Source organism: Accipiter gentilis, chromosome 30 (genome assembly GCF_929443795.1).
Source record: "Accipiter gentilis chromosome 30, bAccGen1.1, whole genome shotgun sequence".
In the NCBI taxonomy this organism is placed as follows: domain Eukaryota; kingdom Metazoa; phylum Chordata; class Aves; order Accipitriformes; family Accipitridae; genus Astur; species Astur gentilis.
This window is the reverse complement of record NC_064909.1, coordinates 14,049,048-14,070,920: the sequence shown is the minus strand read 5'-3', so window position 1 is coordinate 14,070,920 and position 21,873 is coordinate 14,049,048. Positions and strand designations below refer to the sequence as shown.

At 43.2% G+C, this 21,873-nt stretch overlaps 1 protein-coding gene and 1 non-coding gene across 2 annotated transcripts; one reads left to right on the top strand and one right to left on the bottom strand.

Annotated features, from left to right (window-relative positions):
• The first annotated feature begins 1,278 nt into the window (after positions 1-1,278).
• Positions 1,279-18,076, top strand: HHIPL2 (HHIP like 2). The gene is given in 10 exon segments (XM_049833952.1): positions 1,279-1,704; positions 7,308-7,960; positions 8,927-8,950; positions 8,952-9,047; positions 9,401-9,732; positions 11,174-11,300; positions 11,681-11,826; positions 13,360-13,441; positions 16,574-16,656; positions 17,472-18,076. Coding segments are annotated over 10 exon segments (2,346 nt in total). The 3' UTR covers positions 17,849-18,076.
• Positions 18,077-19,016: 940 nt separating this feature from the next.
• On the bottom strand, positions 19,017-19,089 carry TRNAT-UGU (transfer RNA threonine (anticodon UGU)). Its single transcript has one exon. It is a non-coding gene; the product is annotated as a tRNA-Thr (tRNA).
• Between the last annotated feature and the right edge of the window lie 2,784 nt (positions 19,090-21,873).

Here is a 21,873-nt window from a genome sequence, read left to right as displayed (position 1 = left end):
ACTTCACTAACTAGAGGGCTGTTGTGGTTTAACCCCAGCCAGCAACTAAGCACCACGCAGCTGCTCACTCACTCCCCCCCATCCAGTGGGGTGGGGGAGAAAATCGGGAAAAAAGAAGTAAAACTCCTGGGTTGAGATAAGAATGGTTTAATAGAACAGAAAAGAAGAAACTACTAATGATAATGATAACACTAATAAAATGACAACAGCAGTAATAAAAGGATTGGAATGTACAAATGATGCGCAGGGCAATTGGTCACCACCCGCTGACCGACACCCCGCCAGTCACCGAGCAGCGATTCCCTGCCCCCCCTTCCCAGTTCCTAAACTAGACGGGACATCCCATGGTATGGAATACACTGTTGGCCAGTTTGGGTCAGGTGCCCTGGCTGTGTCCCGTACTAATTTCTTGTGCCCTGGCTGGGCATGAGAAGCTGAAAAATCCTTGACTATAGTCTAAACAATACTAAGCAACAACTGAAAACATCAGTGTTATGAACATTCTTCGCATACTGAACTCGAAACATAGCACTGTACCAGCTACTAGGAAGACAGTTAATTCTATCCCAGCTGAAACCAGGACAAGGGCTTGCTCATGCATTCTTCACCAGAGGGGAAAGCCGGCAAAAATCTCATGTATCTTTAAATCAGTTTAATGTCAGCTGGGGTGAAAACCATTAAAATAATTAGCTTAAGTACAGGGTTACCACAGCATATCACAGTTGACTTCAGGTTGTGCTGATGCCTTAAATGTGTGTTTTCTCCTTTACTCTTTCTGAATTTCTTCTCATTTTAACCCTGAATATATACCTGGATTTGTGGTTGCAGCAATATTGCTGTAAAACTCTTTGTCCTGAAATTATTTGTACCTATGGTTAACTGCTGCCTTAATTTGCTTCTATTTTATGACCTCTGTACAGTCTTTATGAAACCAGACCCAAGTTTGGTGTATTTTAAAGGCTGAGTAAAATGGTATTTAGCAATCAAAAATTATTCACTTGTTTTGTAAATGGGGAGAGATTATCAGGTTCCATATATAGGTATTATATTTCATATTTTTGCTATTCGTATTTCTTGGTGAAGGATTTCTTAGCCAATTTAAACTAAGATGTAAGTATTAGATTTGTGAGTGTTTCTAGGGGCATGAGAAATGTCCGGAGGGGAGGGTTCAGCTATGTGACGTGTGAGATACCAAAGACACAGCCCAGAGGGTTTCTCTCCTGCCAAGTAGTAAACTTGAGAGAAAAAGGGGGAGAGAATGTAAGCAAACCTGAGTGAATGCTAAGCTCTGTGGCTGTAATTAATAAAACAGGGAGGATGAATGAACCATACTACAAAGAAGTCCAGGATTTCTATATATCTGACCTCAAGAAACCTACACTGAAGGAAGTGAATATTTGGCCATGCAGTGGAAGGAGCAGCAGCAGCTCTGGAGTTTACTTTTCTTGCCCACATGTCTTTCTTTGCCTCTCCTTGTTGTGCTCAGTGATAGGCGGTCTGCTGGGGCATCCTCAGTGTCTGGATTACAGGCTGCCTTTCCAGCCCCCTTTTCACTTGGAGTTCTGCTCTGCCTATGAAAATTTTGGCTGCTGCGATCAGGAGAGAGACAACAGCATTGCAGCAAAATACTGGGATATCATGGATTATATTGATCCCCGGGGGCATAAGCTGTGTGGAATGTATATCAAAGATATCCTGTGTCAGGTAGGGCAGAAAAATAGTACCTGTATCCTGTGCTTTGGGCTGACTTGGGGCTCAACTGTGGTTCTGATAGCCTCTTACAGCTAGCTGTGTTGCTGTGAAAAGAGGCATGGGAGCAGGGGAAAAGTGGGCTGACAAGGGTGATGGTACCTAATCTTCAGCATGCATTTTGCAAAGTGCTTTGTGTAAGGTGCATCGCTTTGTGGTATCTGGCAATATATAGTGATGTTTGCTAGGAATAATGATTTATGAAAACATTGCCCAACACGGATGACGATTGGAATCCTGCTGGTCTGCTAATTTTCTCATAATGAAGGGAAGAGTTACAGATCAGTATTTTTCTGCTTGCACCTACTAGGTGCTGGATTACAAATTCTACAGGATCAAATGATATGGGAATTACCAGGCAAAGTGTTTAGATCCCTGCACTGCATGAAGGATGTGTTTTGATTGTATTCCTGCTAAGGATGCTCCAAATGGTGTGGTTAAAGTAGAACAAAATTTAATAGGCAGTGGTTTCATACAGCTGCTGCAATGTCCCGAGGCTTCAGTCATGCATTTCCATCAGTGCTATCTCCCTGCTGTCCACCTGGCTCATGGAAACGGGCATTGTGCAGTAAGAAAAGACCAAAGGCACTGTTCTTCCTGAGCTCCCCTGCCTCCCTGTAATTAGAGGGCAGAACTGACCTACCTTATTAACAACTGTTAGTCATGCAAAGCTGGACTTACTGCGTGCCAAAACACAAAGCAGCCAAAAGACACACAATCTCACTAAGAACATATAATACTCTTCTAGTTAATACTTCCTTAGCCGTAAAATATTATCTGTGTACCAAAATGTTTCCACTCTTTTTTGGATGCTGGCAAAATTCTGGCATCTCCTTGGGGCCGGTGGAATACCCCTTCAGCAGCAGGGCTGAAAAAGGTAGCATCAGGGTTGTTTGTTCTTTTACAGTTGGTAAACCAGAAAAAGATGTGTTTACAGGTCCTAGCAGAACTATCAGTGTTGGTGTTACGAAGATTTTTCTATGTTTTGCAGGTAGAAAAAAACACTATAAAAATTACTCTTGCTTCTTTGCTCATTCTGCAGGGCATAATTTAATTTTGCAATTTTTATAAGTGTATTTTGTAGCAAACCCCACCACCACCCTTATATTGTCTTATAGATATTCAAAGTAATAAGCTATTACTCTTCTCATATCTTTTAGAGTAAGATTGCTGTTAAATCTTTGGGGAGGAGCTTCTGATTGTGTTGTGTTGCTCTTCCGGTTCAAATTGATGACAACCATGGAAATGAGGTTGGGTTTTCCAGCAAATATTATTTGGCTGTTGAATTAGTGGAGGAGCAAAGATCTACCAAATGTTTTTGCTTTAGTGATGTTGCTTTGCTGGATCAAATTGTTAATGATGATCTTGTGTGGAAGGGGTGGAAAATGATGATGTTTCCAGCCTATCACCTCCCAGTATCCTAATAGTTTTTAGTCACTAACTGTGAAATGTTGACATGTACTTAGGGCCACATCAAATACAAAGAGACAGATGCATGTATGTGATCAGGTTGTAACTGTACAAATTCTATTTCTGCTGTGTATGGTGGGACTTCAGATAAACTACTGCTGGTAACAAGTGCTTTTATTGATATTATTTGTATGAAACTTGGGACATAAAGATTAGCCTCAGAAGCAATAGTAGACAAAATAATATTATTAGCTTTTGTCTTTCGACTAAAACAAATTCAGTGAAGAAGTGTAGGTGCTTATGGATAAACCTGAATTAGTAGCCACTCTAATTTAGTGAGAACAGCATTATTTCACATCTTTGGGGGAGATCAGAGCAGTAGTGATGTGTTGTAACAAAGCAGCTCATTCACTCAGGTATTCCTTCAGTGCCAAAACTAGCAGACAGTAAAAAAAAAAAGACAACTCCCCTCCTTCCTGGTGTGGTAATGAGTAGTGCTGAGCATTATACAGAGGAAGCTGCTTTTGGTGACTGCAGCAGTCTCGCTGGTCCCGCAGAGCCCAAGAAGGATGCCGTGGAGTGCGCCTTACCTTGGCAGTAGAGCTGTGTGTTTAACAGATAGAAGAAGATTAGAAGGGGATGTGTTCTGGTTCATGGATTTCCTGCTGTCACTCTAAACCAGATATGTTTCTCTTGCAAACTAACAGGCTAGAAGAGGCATCTAAAGCAATCTGGCTCTGCTGGTAGAGCTGCTTCAGTTTGCATCTGGCAAGATCTGGGTCTATTTTTACTTGCTACACTTGTTCTAAGCATTTGTAGGTTTAGAGTCTGACCCTCAGCTGAGCTGTTCTAGTATTTCACTTAAAAACTGAATATGAAACTGAAAACTGCCTGTAATGTTCATAAGGAGGTGTTCTGCAAGTTGCATGGCTATAAAAATTCCCTGGATGCAAACCTTGCTACGTGTGCTAGTAACAGCTGTTTGGCTGATGGCTGAGAGGATGTTTCTCTATTCAGAAAGCTACTACAGGAAAGGCTTAAAAAAAAAAAAACCAACAAAAAAAAAAGCCAATTAAACCTTGTTCAAGCTGATTTGAAAGCCATGATATTAGTATGGGATAGGAGCTAGTGCAGGGAAAGCAATGTGCTTTTTAAGCCAGTTTTAATGAGGCCTGACTTGATTGCTGAATGCACACTCTTTTTGCAGAAAAACTATTACAAAACAGCAAGTAGTATCAACCTGATCTTAGCAGCTTCTGCTTCTTCCGCTCTATAAAGTAGTGGGATTAATTGTGTTGTTTCATGCACGCTTGAGTGAAATGAAAGCAGACAACCAACAGTGACTGCAAGGCCACCTAATCCTGGGAGTTTACGTAGATCCTGAGGAATGGCCTCCACCTTGTGTGTCTTGCTGGCTCTGTGTGCTGCAGGTGGTGTTTGCTGGGCAAACACTGTATGGGAAGCCCAACAGCTGGGAAAGCATGGGAATTGCTCAGGGCTACGCTTATTAGGAGGATGAACTGTAGGAGACCCTTAAACTGCAGACTGTTGGCAGAACAGAATTGATGGAGCTCGGAGGCAGTCAGAATATGCCTTGTTTCAGAGGAAGCTGGTTTTGCCTTTTTTAGATTGCTGGTCTGGGAGCTGGGCTCTGTTCCCACTTATTGAGAGAAATTAGAAATGTTTTCCAAGGTGTTTATGAAGTAATCGCTTCAGAACACAATTGAGAAGAGCTTTAGACTGCACATGACTTGTGCACAATGGAGCGGTGAGCCAGCTGCAGCTGCACGTTAGTGGGAATGAGGGAGCTTTGCAGGACTCAAAATGCCACACAGGTTAGGCTGCCTAATCTCCCCCACCTTTCCTTGGTGACACCTTATCAGGCTGTCACCTCTTCTTGTCTCCTAGTCACTTGAGATCAGCACCATATTTTGCAAGAACTATGATATAACTAGAAAGTCAATATATTCGGGGGGGTGTGAGTGCATACTGGTGAAAGCAGAGAGGGTAAGCAATGATTAATGGGACTCTAAGCATCAAGGGAGGAACATGCCAGCCAAGTGTTGAATCCCTGCACCAAAGCTGCTCACCTTCAAGAAGGTGAGAACAGAAAGACACTTACCTGAAGCTTTGGTTTTTGGGAATGGCACTCAGGGTCTAATGGTGCCCTTCCTCATTCTGGGAAGACCTTAAACATGGAAAAAATAGTGTGGTTCTGCCATCTAGGGCTGGGGTCAGGCCACGTGGACAGGCGTAGGGGACTTGGCTCCCCTTTGCAGGCTGGGGACCTCTGATTTGGGAAGAGGAGAGAGGTTCCTTACAGCTGCAATGCAGAAACAACAGAAACCAACTCATTCTGTGCAGCTTGATAACCAAATGGCAGCAATAAAAAGTGAGAAAATTTCTACATCATCCAAGAGTTGAAAGGGCTTTACTACTTTCAAGTCATATCTGTTCACAAGATGGCCAAAAGCCCTCAGGCTCTTCTGTGAGCAAAGGAAACGGTTTGCTATGCTAAGTTTGGAATGAGGATCTGTAGCTTTCACATTAAATATCCTGGAAAGGCTGCTACTTGCATTAAAAAAAAAAAAGTCAGTGCTTGTATAACTGCCCCAGATTTGTTTAATGAATTGTTTAATGAAGCAAACTTGTTTAATGAGGCAGAAAATATACTAATGTAGTAGTTCTTCATTCTTTGACTACGTACTTACCTTCTTACATGTGTGCCCAGTAAAACCTCTGGATAGACTGTTTCAGGTTGCTGCCATGAAAACCGGTAAAATAATCTTTCTGTAGAATTTAGCTGCTTCTGTTTTAACTTCTGCAACTTTGTGCTGATTAAAATAGAGGTGGGATTTTAATGGAAATATTTTATAGATGTTCTGGCCCAGAATTTTTGTAAGATGAGGAGTTTAAATTTAGGTACAAATTCAAACACTATGTCTGATTTTTAGTATCTAAGCTATATTTTGCACACCTAAAAATTTAATGATATTTGAAGCAACATAATTTTACATAATAACACTTGAAAATGTTGCCTGAAGTATTTTTTTTCCTGGAGATCGCATATAGTCTCAATGGTAGCTACGTGAATTGCATAAGGTGATATTTACTTATTTGGATCAGTTTTAAATCTCAGCTATAGTCTGCTTCAGTGATATTATGCCTGCTAGAACATAACTGAAGTTGTACAGCATCAGACCAAAGATTAATTTAGCCTGTATATTTAACCAATATACATCTTTAGCACCTACAGTTTCTTCTGGCGGAGTTTGACCTTTTTTAACCTGGCTCCTACTAGCTTTATCTAATGTCCCCTCATTTTTCTTCTGGGGGAAAGGGAGCCCCATCCATCTTCTTGATGTCACTGGTGATATTCACACACCTCTTTCAAGCTGTTACCCTACTCCAATCACCAATCTGCAAGACTGCTCAGTCCCACCTTACCTAGCTGTTCTGTATATTTGACTGTCCTTGTGGCTCTTCACTGTCCTTTGACTGTCCTTGTGGATTTGTTCCCCATGTTGCCTTTGGGAAGGGGGACCAGAGCTGTGCACAGTGTTGAAGGTGTGAGTGAACCTGTACCTGTTTTGTTTGCTTTCTTTCCTAACACTTGATTAGACCGAGGTATGGGCTTAAATGGCTTAACAAAGTAAAATCTTAAATGTATCTGGAAAAGGCAGTGATGCTGGCTGATGTGAAAGATGTGTCCAGATTTGGGACTGCTGGTCTGGAGAAGTCTGAAGTAATGTTCTCCGTAGTGCAAAGGGCTGCTGCAGTGAGGGAGTTAACATATTCTTCTCTCAACCTGTTAAGAACACGTTACAAAGTACCTAGTTTAAAATGTAGCCTGTCACTTCCTCAAAACCCTCTAGTAGTGGAGAATCCACAGCCTCCATAGATGTACTTTTTTGGGGAATAACTTAGGTGCAGTTGATTGTGCTTTGGTAAAGGAAACTGCTACTGACCTCTGAATCCCCTTTGGCCATATTCTGAGTGACTCTCTACTACTCCACTTCAAAGATGACTCATTATGTTCTCTGCCTTAGTAAGTTTTTTCATTTTATTAACCTGTTTGCTTCCATGAAGGTGTCTTGACTTCTGGATGCATGTACACAGCCAGATATTTAGTTTCTTTTACTTTCTAGGAATGTTCTCCTTATGCTGCATATCTCTATGATGCAGAAAACCCTTGGACACCTCTAAGAAACCTCCCAGGACTTTGTTTTGACTACTGTTCTGAGTTTCATTTCAACTGCTACTCCACCATCAGTCTGCTGACGAACGATAAGCACATCCAAGAATGCTGCAAGACAAACAAGACGCACTTTTGCAACCTCCTTCACCTACACGATGAAGACTACTGCTTCCCCAATGTGCTGAAGAACACAGCCCTCAACCGCAACCTGGGCTTGGTGGTGGAGGACCACAAAGGCTGCCTTCAGCTCTGTCTGACTGAGGTTGCCAATGGCCTGAGGAACCCGGCGCTCATGGTGCATGTGAATGACCGTACCCACCACGTGTTTGTAGCTGAGCAGGTGGGCGTGATCTGGGTCTACCTACCTGATGGCAGCCGACTGGAGGAGCCTTTTCTGGACATTAGAAGTATAGTGCTGGCTATGCCATGGATAGGGGATGAGAGGGGCTTTCTGGGGATGGCTTTCCACCCCAAGTACAAGTACAATAGGAAGTTTTATATCTATTACTCATACATGGATAAGAACAGAGTGGAAAAGATCAGGATCAGTGAATTGAAGGTTTTGGCATCTGATGCCAACAAAGCTGATCCACGCTCAGAAAGGTAACGTTCATCTTGAATGCTACTGTATGCCATGATGAGAAATGATTTTTCTCTGTCTCTTCCCGTCCTCCTTGCAGAACCTGCACATTCCCAGTCACCCTGGTTTAGGTCTGTGACCGTCCTGCTACAAAGCTACCAGAGACAGGTTGGCTCAAGGTCACACAGCATACTAGAAACAACTGAAAAGAGGACCCAGGATCTAGGCTTTCAGGTCGTCTTCTCTCTCCATCTTGTATTCTTGTCCTCTAAAGAGCAGTAATAGCCTTAAGCCTACTGTGGAATTAACATCTTCCCTAAAAGTGTTTTGAACAAGGGTGCTTCACTACAATACTATACATTCATTTGATCTGACATGTGTGCACCTGCCCCATCCCCCTGCTAAGAAAAAAAGCTAATTCTCAGTTATGGAGAAGAATTTGTAAATAGTGGACTTATTTTCTCTAGAGTTTCACGATCACCATAAGATGCTTCTGAAGCCCTCAAATTCACCAACTGTTTTTCATATAAGAAAGGAGAAGCCACCTGGCATAATCAAAGTTTAAAGGGCAACAAGCGTTCCCTGCAGAAGAACACACAATGTATTTGAAGTTCTGTTTTCAGACAAGTTGCGATACTCCTGTGCTCGTGGTGGGAGAGCTCTGTAGCACAAGAGGTGTTAATGCAGTGCAGGCCAAAGCTGTAGTGCATGGGGCAGCCATAGTGCTGCATGGCTCATGGGAAACGTGTTTCCTCAAGGGATGCCATACTGAAAGGAGCGCTGCTGTAAGGTAGGCAGACAGCCTTATGCTGCACGTCACAGGAGACAGGATGCAATGCAGCACCATATTTGACAAAGCTGACGGGTCTGTACAGCTGGGAAATCTTGCTTTTTTTCTGTTGAAGTGATGCAATATTTCTGCAGCCTACCTGAATGTCCAGTCCTTCCCAGTAGCTACATCTGGACTTCCTTTTTTTTTTTTTTTAAAGGAATCTTCTGGAGCTTGAGGAGCCAGCTGCTCTTCAGTGTGGATGGCTATATGCATCTATCCACAGGGGATGGAGGGAAAGCTGGAGACCCTTTTGGAAAATTTGGGAATGCTCAGAAGAAGTAAGTAGGAGGGCAGGTGAAAGCTTTGAGCTTGTTCACCAAGATACAAGGTTTGGAAATGAGACAATGTGGGAGAATAAAGTAAGAGTGCTTCCTGAAAGTGTTTGTGCATCTGTAAGTCTGATGCGGTATTTCAAAAATTAAAATTTTACATTTTGAAAACTGAGGGAACCCAAGTTGATTAAAGAGCAGAGAGTCTTCTGTGATTTGAACAGGTTGCAAGGGATACCAGCCACTGGCTTATTTCTTTTGGGCAGATAACTTTTCCTTTGGAAAGGGGGAAGAGAAAGAGAATTATTTGTGTTTTCAGTTGGCTCTCATGCTGGGGTTTCTTTTTCTGTCATCCTCTATAGGAGTACTTTGTTGGGGAAAGTCTTGAGGATTGATGTGGATGGAAAAAGCCCTGATGGAAAGCCTTATCGCATCCCTCCTGATAATCCATTTGTGTCTGATCCCAAGGCCCACCCTGAGGTTTATGCTTATGGGGTCAGGAATATGTGGCGCTGTGCAGTTGACAGAGGAGACCCTGTCACGAAAAAGGGAAGAGGGAGGATATTCTGTGGGGATGTTGGGCAGAACAGGTTTGAAGAAATCAACATCATTGTTAAAGGAAGGAACTATGGCTGGAGAGCAAAGTAGGGATTTGAATGCTATGACACAAAGCTTTGCCACAATTCCTCTTCGGGTAAGGAATAAGTTTCTTATAGAAGATTACTTTATTATACACATGTATCCAGTTCACTATAGCACCAGTTTTCCAGTGAAGCTAAATAATCCAGTGTCGTGTGTTCAATGGAGATTGTTTACTACTTAAGAGCAGAAATCCCTTCTCCATAGACCTGCAGTGTTGGTATGAAATGATGCCCTGCTTATTCAGGGAATTCCCTGCCATGCACTGCACTGGACAAGGTGTTTAGGGTCAAAGCCTATGCCTTTTGCAGACAGAGTTTTCCCAGTGAAGTCAGGAAGGTAATGGATTGGGTTTAAGTAGAAAAGCAATATTGTGTTTTCGTCAGAAGCTCTGAGCCACGGCTATGGCTAAGGAGAATAGACCAGGCTGACGCTGAGACCCTGAACAAATCTTGTGGAAGAGGCAGCGTGTCCTGAGCAAGCAGGATGCTGCAACAGAACACCCAAAAGCTGTGCTCTGGGTCTGACTGTGGATGTGATGGACAAACTCACTTGCTGCCTTTAAAAAAGAGTAGATATTGGTGCTCTTTGGAAAGTAGGGGAGAAGAACTGAGTATTATTATAATGTTCCTTAAGCTGTTGGAAGAAAGCACCTGGTCTCAAGCTCACGTAGATGTTTCTGAAACATTTGTATGAGCAGGCAAGTGTGGAGTATGTCTTATCAACATTTCTCCTCTGCTATGCTGGTACCCGCATGGCTCAAGTATTTTATTTGTTTGTTTTTTAATGGTCTGATGGTCAATTGACAACAAAACTGAATTAGATTTTGCTGTTAATCTATGGTTTTTAATCAACTGCATTTGTCATCTTTATCCTTATCTCTAAAGACTAAAGACAAGCTACTTGATCCATGGGAAAAAAGTGAGGACAAGACTAAAATTCTGTGGGATCTGATATTCAGCCCGAGAAAGGGCTGAATTCAATTTTAACATTGCCAGAGGCAAAGCCTTTATAAGTCTCATGACATTGAATGGAGGTAGCACACTTATGCATGTTCTGTGCTGAGAATGTCAGCAAACCTATGGAGATGTTGAGTTAACTTGCAATTGTTTGATCTTACTCCCTTCTCTAAAAATACTGGAATTTGTAAAGACAATCCCTGCTAAAATGATTGATGCAATCACAAACCTGTAAAATAATACTTCCTGCAGGCTGATACTTTTCTGCATTGCTCGCTTGATGCAGAGAATCTTGGTCCTATGTGTTATGGAAGATCATAATGACTACGCCTTGATAAGCAACTACACAGCTCTTTAAAGCCCCTGGGTCTGTTCTGGAGTAAATTACTGAATTCCCACTGAAAATTAACTATGCTGTTTGTTCAACTGTACTGGTCCTTCTAGTCACTTTTGTGCTTGCCAGTGTCATGGAGCAATCACTTTTTGCTGCTCTCTGGATGTAAATTTTCTCGCTTTTTAATTCTTCTGTGTTTACAGATGACATTCTTCCAATATTTGCATACGGCCGCAATGTGGGGAAGTCAGTCACTGGAGGTTATGTATACAGAGGATGTGAATCACCCAACTTGAACGGTCTTTATATTTTTGGTGAATTCATGAATGGGTGAGACTAATTTTTTTTCTCTGCAGTTCCCGTTCTGTACCCACATTTGCCTTATGTGGGGAAATAAGCATATTGGAGCATCCCAAAACCTTTTGAGCTAGAGTAAATGAGAATCTCAGATGTCTGTATAATAGATTAAGTCTCTGTTTGACTGCTGTAACAACATTTTGGTTGGAATGTACACTTCCTCCCATTTAGAGTCCTTAGGATACATTTGGTTTTGTTCAGGTCTATTTTTCCAAAAGACAACCATTAAAGCCGGTCAACAGTCGGGGTCCTCACTGACATTTTTTTCTTTTTTTTTTTAGTAATGCATGATTTTGACAGGAACTAATCTTAATAATGGAAACATAAAACACAGGGTTTTATTTTTCATCTAGTCGACTTATGGCTTTACAGGAAGATAAGAAGACAAATAAGTGGAAGAAGCAAGATATCTGCATTGGCAGCACAAGAGCTTGTGCTTTCCCTGGAATGATCAGTTCTTACAGCAAATTCATCATCTCATTTGCTGAGGATGAAGCAGGTGGGTATCATGTTAGCCATACCTTTATTGGAAACTATACTGTTGGTTCTGTATTGTAGGGCAAATGTGTAAAATTGTGTTGCTCCTCACAATACTAGAGAGCGGGCACTGCAAAACAGGTTTGTGGCTATCTCAGCGTGGCAGGTAGGGTTGGTATGTGGTTCAGAGAGGTCTCCTGCCCTGTGAGGCTATTGCAGATGGGCTTGATGGAGAGCTCAGGAGACAGATTCTCAGGTGAACTTGCAGTCTGAATGCTCCAGGTTCTCTAAGGAATTTGAACTCCTGTTTGTTTCAGCCTTCCCCTGTCTTTTTGTTGTTATTTGTTTATACTGTTTCATTAATGAAAAGACTATATCAATGCAGTTTGTTCTTTCATTGTAACAGCTCATTCTTGCTTGAGTTCTTACAGCTTATCTGAATTTCCCCCACTTCATTAGTATAAATTCCTCAGTCTTATTCACAACAGCACTTCACACTGTGAATTATAGACCAAGGCTTTATTTGGGGATGAGGAGAGCCACTCATTTTAAAATTTAGTGGAAATGTCTCAGTGCATAGGATTATTGCTATGGTCACAAAGACAGATTCTCAACAAGGTGAAAGTACTAATGCATACCTTATTCACTCTTGTACAGTGTCCTGACAGAGAGCTATGTAATACAAAAAGTGGTTGCAAGGTTTTTCAGAATACAGATGTGTTTTAGTGAGCTCTGATGCTTCATGATTCAGCAGAAAAGAGACTTGCTTGTAATGAAAAGATCCGAGACCACCTGGCTAGCATATTCTGTCAAAGATGCAGGGATATGCAGGCTTTGTTGTGCAAAGTCTACCATTTTTAACTGTTCTAACACGTGGAATGAGTGGATGTTAAATGTCTCTTCTACTGGTTGTTCTTTTAGAAACCAATATGTTGTTGTCATGTAATTTGAAAGACAACAGTTTTGTCTCTTTTGCAAGCTACTATAATTTGCCTGAGTATTGTTCTAGTGGGTGCTGAAGAGAAAGCATGAGGAGTAGTTGCTCTCCTCAGCAACCACACAAGAATAAGAAGCTTCTGTCTTCTATGGATTAGCCAATTTAGCTCTGGTTGGATGGTTTTGGTATGACTATGAGATGGCTAAATATTTGTTGTGTGGTCTTCCCCTCTATTTGTAGCTTCTGGCTTCTACTTTGGTACAAACAAGTTTAAAAAATACGCATGTATACAGAGGGAAGTAAACTTGGAGGGACACTGACATGAGGTAATGACAGTCCTGCTCAGGCACTGTGCTCGACTGAGAGCTGCTGGTTCTGTGTGGAACCCTGCTGCAACCAAGAGATCATTTGGTGTCCCTGGAAGTCCACCTGCACAGGCCAGGGTGAGACCAAAGCCCACTCTTGGAAGTAAGGCACCGCTGAGGGAGTAACTGAAGGGGTTTTCTTTTCTGAGCATGTGAATTAGTGAAGAGCCAGGAAAGACAAGGAAATGCAGAACTGGGATTCAGCTTGGGCACTTGAATCTAACACTGGTTTTCTTTTTTCACTTTCATCTAGGTGAGCTGTATTTTATGTCTACTTCTTATCCCAGTGCCTATGCACCACACGGATCACTATGCAAGTTTATTGATCCTGCAAGGTTAGTAATTAAAGATGTTTTTCCATGCTAAATTCTTCTGCAATTACCACATATTCTCCAGCTATCACAGCAGACAGATGCTAAGTACTACAGATACTAATCTCACTGATCTCTCTCCACACCCAGTTCTTGCTTTTTGTTCACCCACCATACATCTGGTGCACCTTTAATCAGTTTTAGCAAATTTATTCTCCACTCATCATATCTGTGCACTCAGAAATAGACAGAGTTCAGATACCTTAAAGGTCTGGGACAGTAAGGATCAAAATAATGTCTCCTTGGCTGCATATTTGAAGTATGGCACTGTGGTGTTTAAGAAATGACAGTCCATATCCTTCAGGGTCATGACATCAAATATCTGCGATGCACTTTCATATAAATAAATAAATTGCAGTCCACGGTTTAGTTTTCTTCACAAAGAACAGTGAATCCTGGTGGTTTGTGCAGTATTCAAATAATAATTAGAGTCTGAACCTGAGTTTGTCCAAGCAAAATGTTTTTTCCCCATTAAGCAGTTATCCCCGTTAAAGTCTGGTTTTACAATAATAAGCATGCTTATGTAACTTTTTCCCCTCCCAAGCTTTTGGATCTTGCTAAAAAGCATTAAATGAGTTACAAATCACCCTGTAAAGTAGATACAGTTCTAAGGCACCTGTGCTGTTGCTGCGATTTTGGACACTAACAAAATGAAGAAAACAAGTTATGTTTTCTTGGGGAGTTAAATCCAAAGCTAGATCGTTAACTCAAGCTCTGTACCAAGGTGATGGGAATAAGAATTTGAGTCTTTTACTCGCTGTAACTACTTGAGAGGACTCCTGCCTTTAACAGTTTATCTGCCAGGAAGCTTTTGAACTGCATTAACTGTGGCTGACCAAAATGTAACACTTAAAAAAAAAAAAAACAACAAAAAAACACCAAAAATTGTGAGCTAGCATAAACATTGAGAGCTCGAGCATGCTCTTTTTGATGAAAAAGCCCTGCAGTCCCAATGCCACTCCTTAATGCATCACGAAGACTATCAGGATGATAAATCCTCTCCTCTTTCCCACTGTAAAGGGAGAATTGCAGCTTTCTGTTTCACAAGCAGCCTGCGGGAGCCGTTCCAAGAGATTGCCTGCCCTGAGGACTGGTGTGCAGTAATGCACCATGTTATGGTGACTCCATGGGGGGCAGCAAGTCCCTGCCAGGAGTGCAATGGTTTCACTGCTCAGAAGGGCTTTCTGGAAAGCAGCCAGTTCTTCCCTGTGTTTTTGGGGCTTCATATCCATCACTTCTAGAGCAGGGCCAGGCACTTATTCCCTTGGCTTTTCAGAATTTATTCTTGTATTTTCTGGTTCCCTTTATTTACCTTAGCCTGGAGGCTGCTCTGCTCAGCTTTGCTCTTGTCTGTTTGCTTAAGCACTTTGCATACCCCGGACAAGTTTGCAAAGCACTGACTGTTCCTCCAGAGGCTGAGCTTGCTTGGCGCTGCAGCAGAGAGTCTTAACACCTCTAGATCCCAGGTTGTGCTCTGGCCTCCTCCTGATTGTATCATGAGTGGAGATTCGTCCGTTCTCCTCTGCATTTTAATGCTGTTTATAGGATTCTTTGGTTTCTGTCTCACTGTGAGCGGTGGCTGGGATAACTAGCTCCTCTGATGGGTGCAGTCCCAGTCTGTGCAGCCCACGCACTCCCTGCCTTCTGCACTTCAGCAAACACCCTGGCAAGGGCAGCAAGCTGCACAAACACCTGCTTCAAACTGTTGGCAGGGCCACTGCCATCTACCTGATGGCAACTCAGACTGGCCTAGGAACCTCCCAGGAAAACCGAGGGTGGCAGTGCCCCATGTACCCACTTCAGCTTGCCTCTCCAGCAGTGCTCTTGGAGACAGCAGCGTGGCTGGTGTGCCTCCGCCTGGATTGGCACCAAATCCCCTCAGTCAGGAGTGGAGGGAAGAGGTGTTAAAAGGTGCTTTAAAAGATTGGGGGGGAAGGGGGATGGACACCCCCCCCCCCCCCCCCAAAAAAAAAAAACCACAAGCAATGCCAACAACCCTGCTTTAGTAACCTTTTCTTTTTTTTTTTTTTTAAAATTGAAATGGCATGGAAGAAGCACTTGGCTGTTGTCCCTCTCTGAAGGGGAATGCTAATAACAAGAAAATGTGATGCCTTAGGTTATGCTTTGCTCTGCTCTGTGCTGTCAAGCATGCCAAATTGGAAGAGCCTGTTCTTATTTGTCCTACAGCAGTTCCCTTAGTGGGTAACAGAAAACGCAGGTCTGTTGCTCTTCTTTGTACCCACCTTCCTGTCATTTAACATGTGACAGCTTTACCTCTGGGAAAATGTGCATTTTGGGTTTTTTTTGGATGCTTTGGTACTGTGGGAAGTTGCCAGGGAACAGCAGGAGAGGACTGCGGATACATTTTCTTTGTGGTTGTTGCTTCCTCCCTCCTTGCCTGTTCCTTTCCTTTCTCGCCCCTCTTGCTGCAGCACTCTTTGAGGGTCACGCTAGCTTTTGTGGGGCTGTGTGGGCGTATTCGGCTGCATGTACAGAGATCCTTATACTGCACCATGAGTGAGTGGAAAGCGCTGTTGCTGACAAACCTTACGTGCATGAATGAGACTCTTCCACTTCAAGGTGGGATGCATGAGCCAATATTGTGAGGACAACCTAAAGTGACTGATAGTCTGAAGTTCAACCAATGCATCCATCAGGCTTCTAAAACCAGCACTGTGCTGTGCCTCTAGCAGCAAGACATGTAGCTGAACATGCCTAATTAGCATCCTTGAATTTAGTGGTGGGCTACAAGTTCATGCAGGCAGGCCAGCATCCCACACACAAACAAACCAGCTATTGATATTGGATAAAGACAGTCCAAACAGCCTGATGGCAGAAAGTTGACCAGAAAGAAGGGTGGTAGAAGAGAAGCTGCAGCCTTCCAGCTGCTATAGCTATTCAGACAGGGATTTTATGGCTTGTGGCCCTGAGTTAGGCTCTTAAATTCCACCTACATTGCACTCTAGATGCCTAAAGTGCTTTCATGCCTCTTCCAGCAGAGGCAAATGACAACAGGGGATTGATGTGTGCCTGTCAAATAAATAAACTTCCTTAACAATCTCTCAGATATCTGCATATCGCTTTCTGTTTTTCAAGGAGAGCTCCACCAGGGAAGTGTAAATACAAGACTGTTCCAGTGAAAACAAAGAGCAAATGGATACCATTTGTTCCACGTGCAAGTAAGTTGTTAGGCTTTAACTTTACCGAGAAGCAAAACATATAACCAACTTACAGGCATGTGATTGAAATCTTCAGTAGTCCTAAAAACTAAAGCATTGAGCAGGAGCTATCCTGAAGTTAGTTTATCACATTTAATGTGTGCTTCTGTCATCTAATAGGTGCCATGCCTTTTCTTAATCCCAGTCTCTGAGGGTTTTTTAATTTATTTTTTTTTTCCCCTAAGAGTTGCCACGTAAATAGTCTAAATGGGCATCACAAGGGAACTGATGGTTTTGATTCAGGTATTGGATTTGGTCTGGGAAGTCCTGAGCACCTGTCCTTGGCTCTGTGACAAGCTCCTTGAGTCAAATAATCCCTTCTCTGTGAATCTAGGGGAGTCAATCTTCCTTTCTCCTGGCCTTTTTCTGTCCTATGTCCCATGCAACTAGGGCAGGGGTTACTTATTATTGAGTAGAAACAGTGTTTAGCGAGTTGAGGTTATCTTGTCTGGGATTTCCAGATATTAGTATAACATGAAAAATTCATATTGTTAAGTCAGCCAAAGGAGTGTACGAGCTTTCATCATATACTATCTCAACTTATTTTCCTTCAACATACATTCATCATTTCTAAAACTAAACAAATTTTATTTCCAAGAAACCCAAGGCTCTTTTGATGGAAGGAAAGAGATTTACAAAGTGTATATTTCTTCTTTCAGAATGTCAGCTATTTTTCTTAACTGTAGTTCTAATAAGGGTTTATATCAATTGTATCACTGAATTAGCCTTTTGCCTTAAAGCAGGGATGCTGAACCATGTTAATTACTTTTCCTCAGAGACTGTCCTTGAGCTGCTTAATGAACCTTCAACAACCAACCCTCTGAAAAAATCTTCTACTTCCACTGCAGCCATCCCAACAGTTTCTTGTAGGAAAGCTAAAAAGACCCCATCCACCAAAATAAAAGCATCAACAGTGAAACCAGCTCCATCTGGTAAAAAGAGACAGAAAATCAAAGCTGAGGCTAAACCTCACAAGCCAAAGCAGGAAGAGAAGGTTGCACACATTTCCAGAACTACACCAGCACCACCTTTGCCAAAAAAGAAGAGCTTCCACCTAACCAGAACCAAGAAGCTTCTTCCAAAGAAAGCAGCACTAGCTAAGGAAAAACTGGAGAAGAGGAGGAATGAGAGTAGATTAAGAAGCAGCTCTTGAAGCTCAGTGAAGTCCCAGAAGCAAGTCACTTATAAGATGGTAAAACAGATGTTGTGAATAATGACCGAATAAGAGAATCAGCTCACTCGTTATGCCAGTGCTCCCAAGTATGCCTCTATTACTGTCAGCATTAGCAGTTTCTATGTATGTTCTATTAAACCTTAACAGCACCAGCCTCGTTTTCTTTGCAAATCCTGCTGTGATATCCTTTTCTGACACAAGTAGTTATGAGAGTCTCTGATGGACATTCATGCGTAAGATTTGTCTGTGTATGACTGTCTAATAAATCCAAGTGCATCCAACTTTCATGACTTGTGTCTTTTACCTAAGAATATGAAATAGACCTCTCCCTCCTGCCCCCTCTTAACTGAAATGCAGTGAAAAGTATATTGTAAGAGTAGTTGTCTTTCAGAGAATGAAATTAGACTTTTTTTTTTAGCAATATTTTTTTCATGGTATGGATGATGGTCACCTGCAGGTTCCAAAGGATTCAGTAAGGGCTGGAAACGTTCAGCAAACCTTGAAATCAAAGCAACAGAAACCAAGCAACCCTCAAACATCCTAGTTACAGCTGAGCAATTGGATCGAACCATCTTCTGGCTCCTAACACAACGTAGGTTGGATTCTGTCCTCCTGGAGAGCAGGCTAAGGGCTGGGTCCAAGGTTACTGGCTGCAGCATTCCCTGGCTGAGCCTTTTCTTTTCCCCGGGAGCAGCGTGGATTTAGAGCTGAGCTGGAGGGGTGCGGGATGCCCCGGCAGTAGCAGTGCTCCCTCCTACGTGGAGCATGCTGCGAAATTAATTTGCAGTGGGGTGCTGCAAGGAGAACTGGGACAGCGCGGACCGTGGGGTTGCGTTATCCACCGTGGAAGTGGGGCGGTAACAACCCTCAACTGTTCTTTTCCAGGGAAGTGTGTGTATTTGCGTGGCGGAGCCACGGCCTGGCTTAGACTTGGCCTGCGAGGGAGCCAAGCAAATGACGTCACTTTGCAGTTTCCATGTTACGTTTGTCTCGTACCGCCACCCTCTGGACGCACCGTTTAGGGATGGAAAAAGTAGCACCCTGCTGCCGCGGCTTTCAGCCGGCAGACCGCCGTCCCCTCGGCTCCGCGGCTAAGGAGCGGAAGAGGAAGGAAAAGAGGAAAAAAAAATAAATTAAAAAGTTCAGGAGGCCCCAGCGAGGATCGAACTCGCGACCCCTGGTTTACAAGACCAGTGCTCTAACCACTGAGCTATGGAGCCACCTATCACTTCCAGCCTTGCCGACGGCTCCTGTTCGTCTTCCCCGGCGGCCGGCCGGTTCCAGCGCGGCTGGGGAGCGCACCGGGCCCGCCCGGGCGCCGACCCCGGCCGCCCACCGCCCCCCCCCCCCCTCGCTGTATGACCGTGATGCGGCGGGCGGCCCCCGGCAGGCCCGGGCGGGCGCTGAGGCAGCCGCGGGTTTGCCTGCCGCCCGCTCGGCCTCGGGCTGCACCTCAGGCCTCGGCAACGGAAAACAGCCGCCCCCCCCCACCGCAAGCAGAGGCGAAGCTGTGTAAGGCCCACCCGGGTTTCCTCACCCCCCTGCAGCCGGGGGGCCCACCGGGCCTCCTGCCCCTTGGGGCTGTCCGGGGGTGCGTGGGTGTGTGTGGGTATCCAAATCCCAGCCCTCCCACACACTCACCTGTATGATGTCACCTGAGGGTAACGGAGGGGGCGCTTCCCCCTTTATCAAGGGGTGGGTGCACCTGCTGCAAATTTAGAGTGAGACCACCACTGTGGTGCACGTATTTCAGTGGCAAATTGAGGCTCATGAGAGGATCGCTTAAAGGCTCGCTACCACGTTCTCCAGCCTCTGGGCCATCTAGCAGCGTTCTCCGTGCTGTGAAGGAGGGAACAGTTGCTCCCTGTGGTGGGACCTGATTCAAGATTTGGGGAGGTAAGGCTGTGCAGCATATGGTTACATATGGTTTTGTGCAAAGTGGAGGGGAAAAAAAGTTTAAAGGGAGAGATTATAATCAACTTGGTGTCCTAAAACTTCTCAGGTTTTGTGAAAACTGTTACAGACAAACAGGTTTAATTATCATGCAAATAAACCACAAGTCTAGGTTGACTAGGATATGACGCCAATGGCAAGATAGGCACTGTGTAGCCTTAGTTTCTGTCTTCATTTTTACAGAGCAAGGAAGTTTGAAACTACTGAAGATTTTCTCCTTTTCTTTGCATAAAAGAGCCAGTCTGTCACATGCAGCCCTCCTCCATGAAAGTTTAGGTGAAGGTGAAAAGGTAAGCTGTGGGGAGGAAATTGAGAGACGCCGCTATAGAGTAATAAATCTGAGCAGTTCTGCTGCACACTGGAATCATATTCTAGAAAAGCAGACATGATTTGCTGGGTGCAAGCCTCAAACTGTGTGTGACCAAGAGTAAAGCTCCTTGAAATTAGAATAGACAGAAAAAGCTGCATTAAGGAGTTAAAGACTTTTCATCCATCCCACACTCCACAAATCATGAACTAGGTCAACTCCACCCCCCCCCCCCCCTTTTTTTTTTTTTTTTAATTTCACCTTCTCTTTAAATGGATATGATCTCTGCGGACAAACTAGACCAGTTCTGGTGAACTCCGTCTTGTTGTTTATGTAAGACACTAAAATTACTTTAAAATATCTACTTTTGACCTCTAATATGGCAGCTGATAAATTCATGGAGTTTCACATTTCTTTGATGGTTGCTTTTTTCCTTCCCTTTGAAGATAGTGACTCTTTAGAGTTGGTAAAGCTCTACTAATGCCTGAGGGAACTGAAATAGAAGCATAGCTTGTTTTATAACCTTAAAGTAGGTAGGAACAGAACTGTCTTACGCTTCTGCTATAAGACAAACCTACCTTCATCAGTCTAATGGAGCTGAGCAGCAGGGTGAGATGTATTCTGAGAACAGAGATGTTGAAATTAAGTTTTCTGTGGTAGTATGGCTACCTGTCACTATTGTTTTTTAACTTAGGTGCAAATTACCATGGTTGCCCTGCTTCCAGATCCCTTCTGCTGCCTGTTTAGAGCTCACTGCAAGGTGGGCTACGCTTCAAATGCTGTGTAGCAGACCAAGTCTTAGCCAGACACTCTGGGTGGGATTCAGGATGTATAATGGAGGTACCATGCTATCAGTAAGCCCTTCAGCTTCTCTTTGTAATAGAAATGAGACACTTCTAGGATGCAATTCATCTCACCCAAAGGTAAACCTCTAAAATAAGTCATCCGAATCATGGTCTAGAACTGCTTGTTTCTCAGTTGACTGTGAAGGGAGTTGATGCTGAAAATGTCAGCAGTTAAGCGAGACACATCTCACTGGGTGTGACAGGTTTGTGCCAGCCAAGTTGTGCTAGTGAGCAGATAGCCTGCCGAGACCTGGCTGGAGAGGGACACAGCAGCTGCTTTATTTAACAGGCACAGCAGCACTACATAGCTCCTGTCTGCAAGCTGCTAATGCTCTTAGCCAGCCCATCCTCTCAATCTCGTTTGCACAGGAATAAGCTTTAGTTTAATTTAATACCCTTTTGCTTTAGATGTTTAAACTAGAATAACTGTAGCTGGAAAATTCCCATCAGAGGTCCAAGACAATTTTTATGGAGGTGGCAAAATAAATTTCATGTCTAAAGAAGACTGTATGAATATTTCTGCAACTAGACACACAGATTTTGAAAAATCAAGCATTTAGGCAATAAAATGCGTGTCTAATCTGTTTATTGCTGTGGAAAGCCGCTAGGTGGAACCTAAGTACTGCGTGAGAGGATGAGGAAAATGTTTTAACAGACTTCAAATGCTGAAAAGAGTGAATTTTTACCACACAGGATTTAAAAATAACCCAAACTGTAGGACAATTTACCTTTAAAGATGTGCCAAACATGTAAAGATCCACGTTTAAATATGCTCTGTAAAATTTCTGCAGATTTGCAGTAAGATTAAACTTGTGTTGTGTGTCCCCCTTGCTAAAAATCAGGGCTTTCCGAAGCATGCATTCTTTTCATCTGGGTCAGTGAATTAATGCTGATAAACG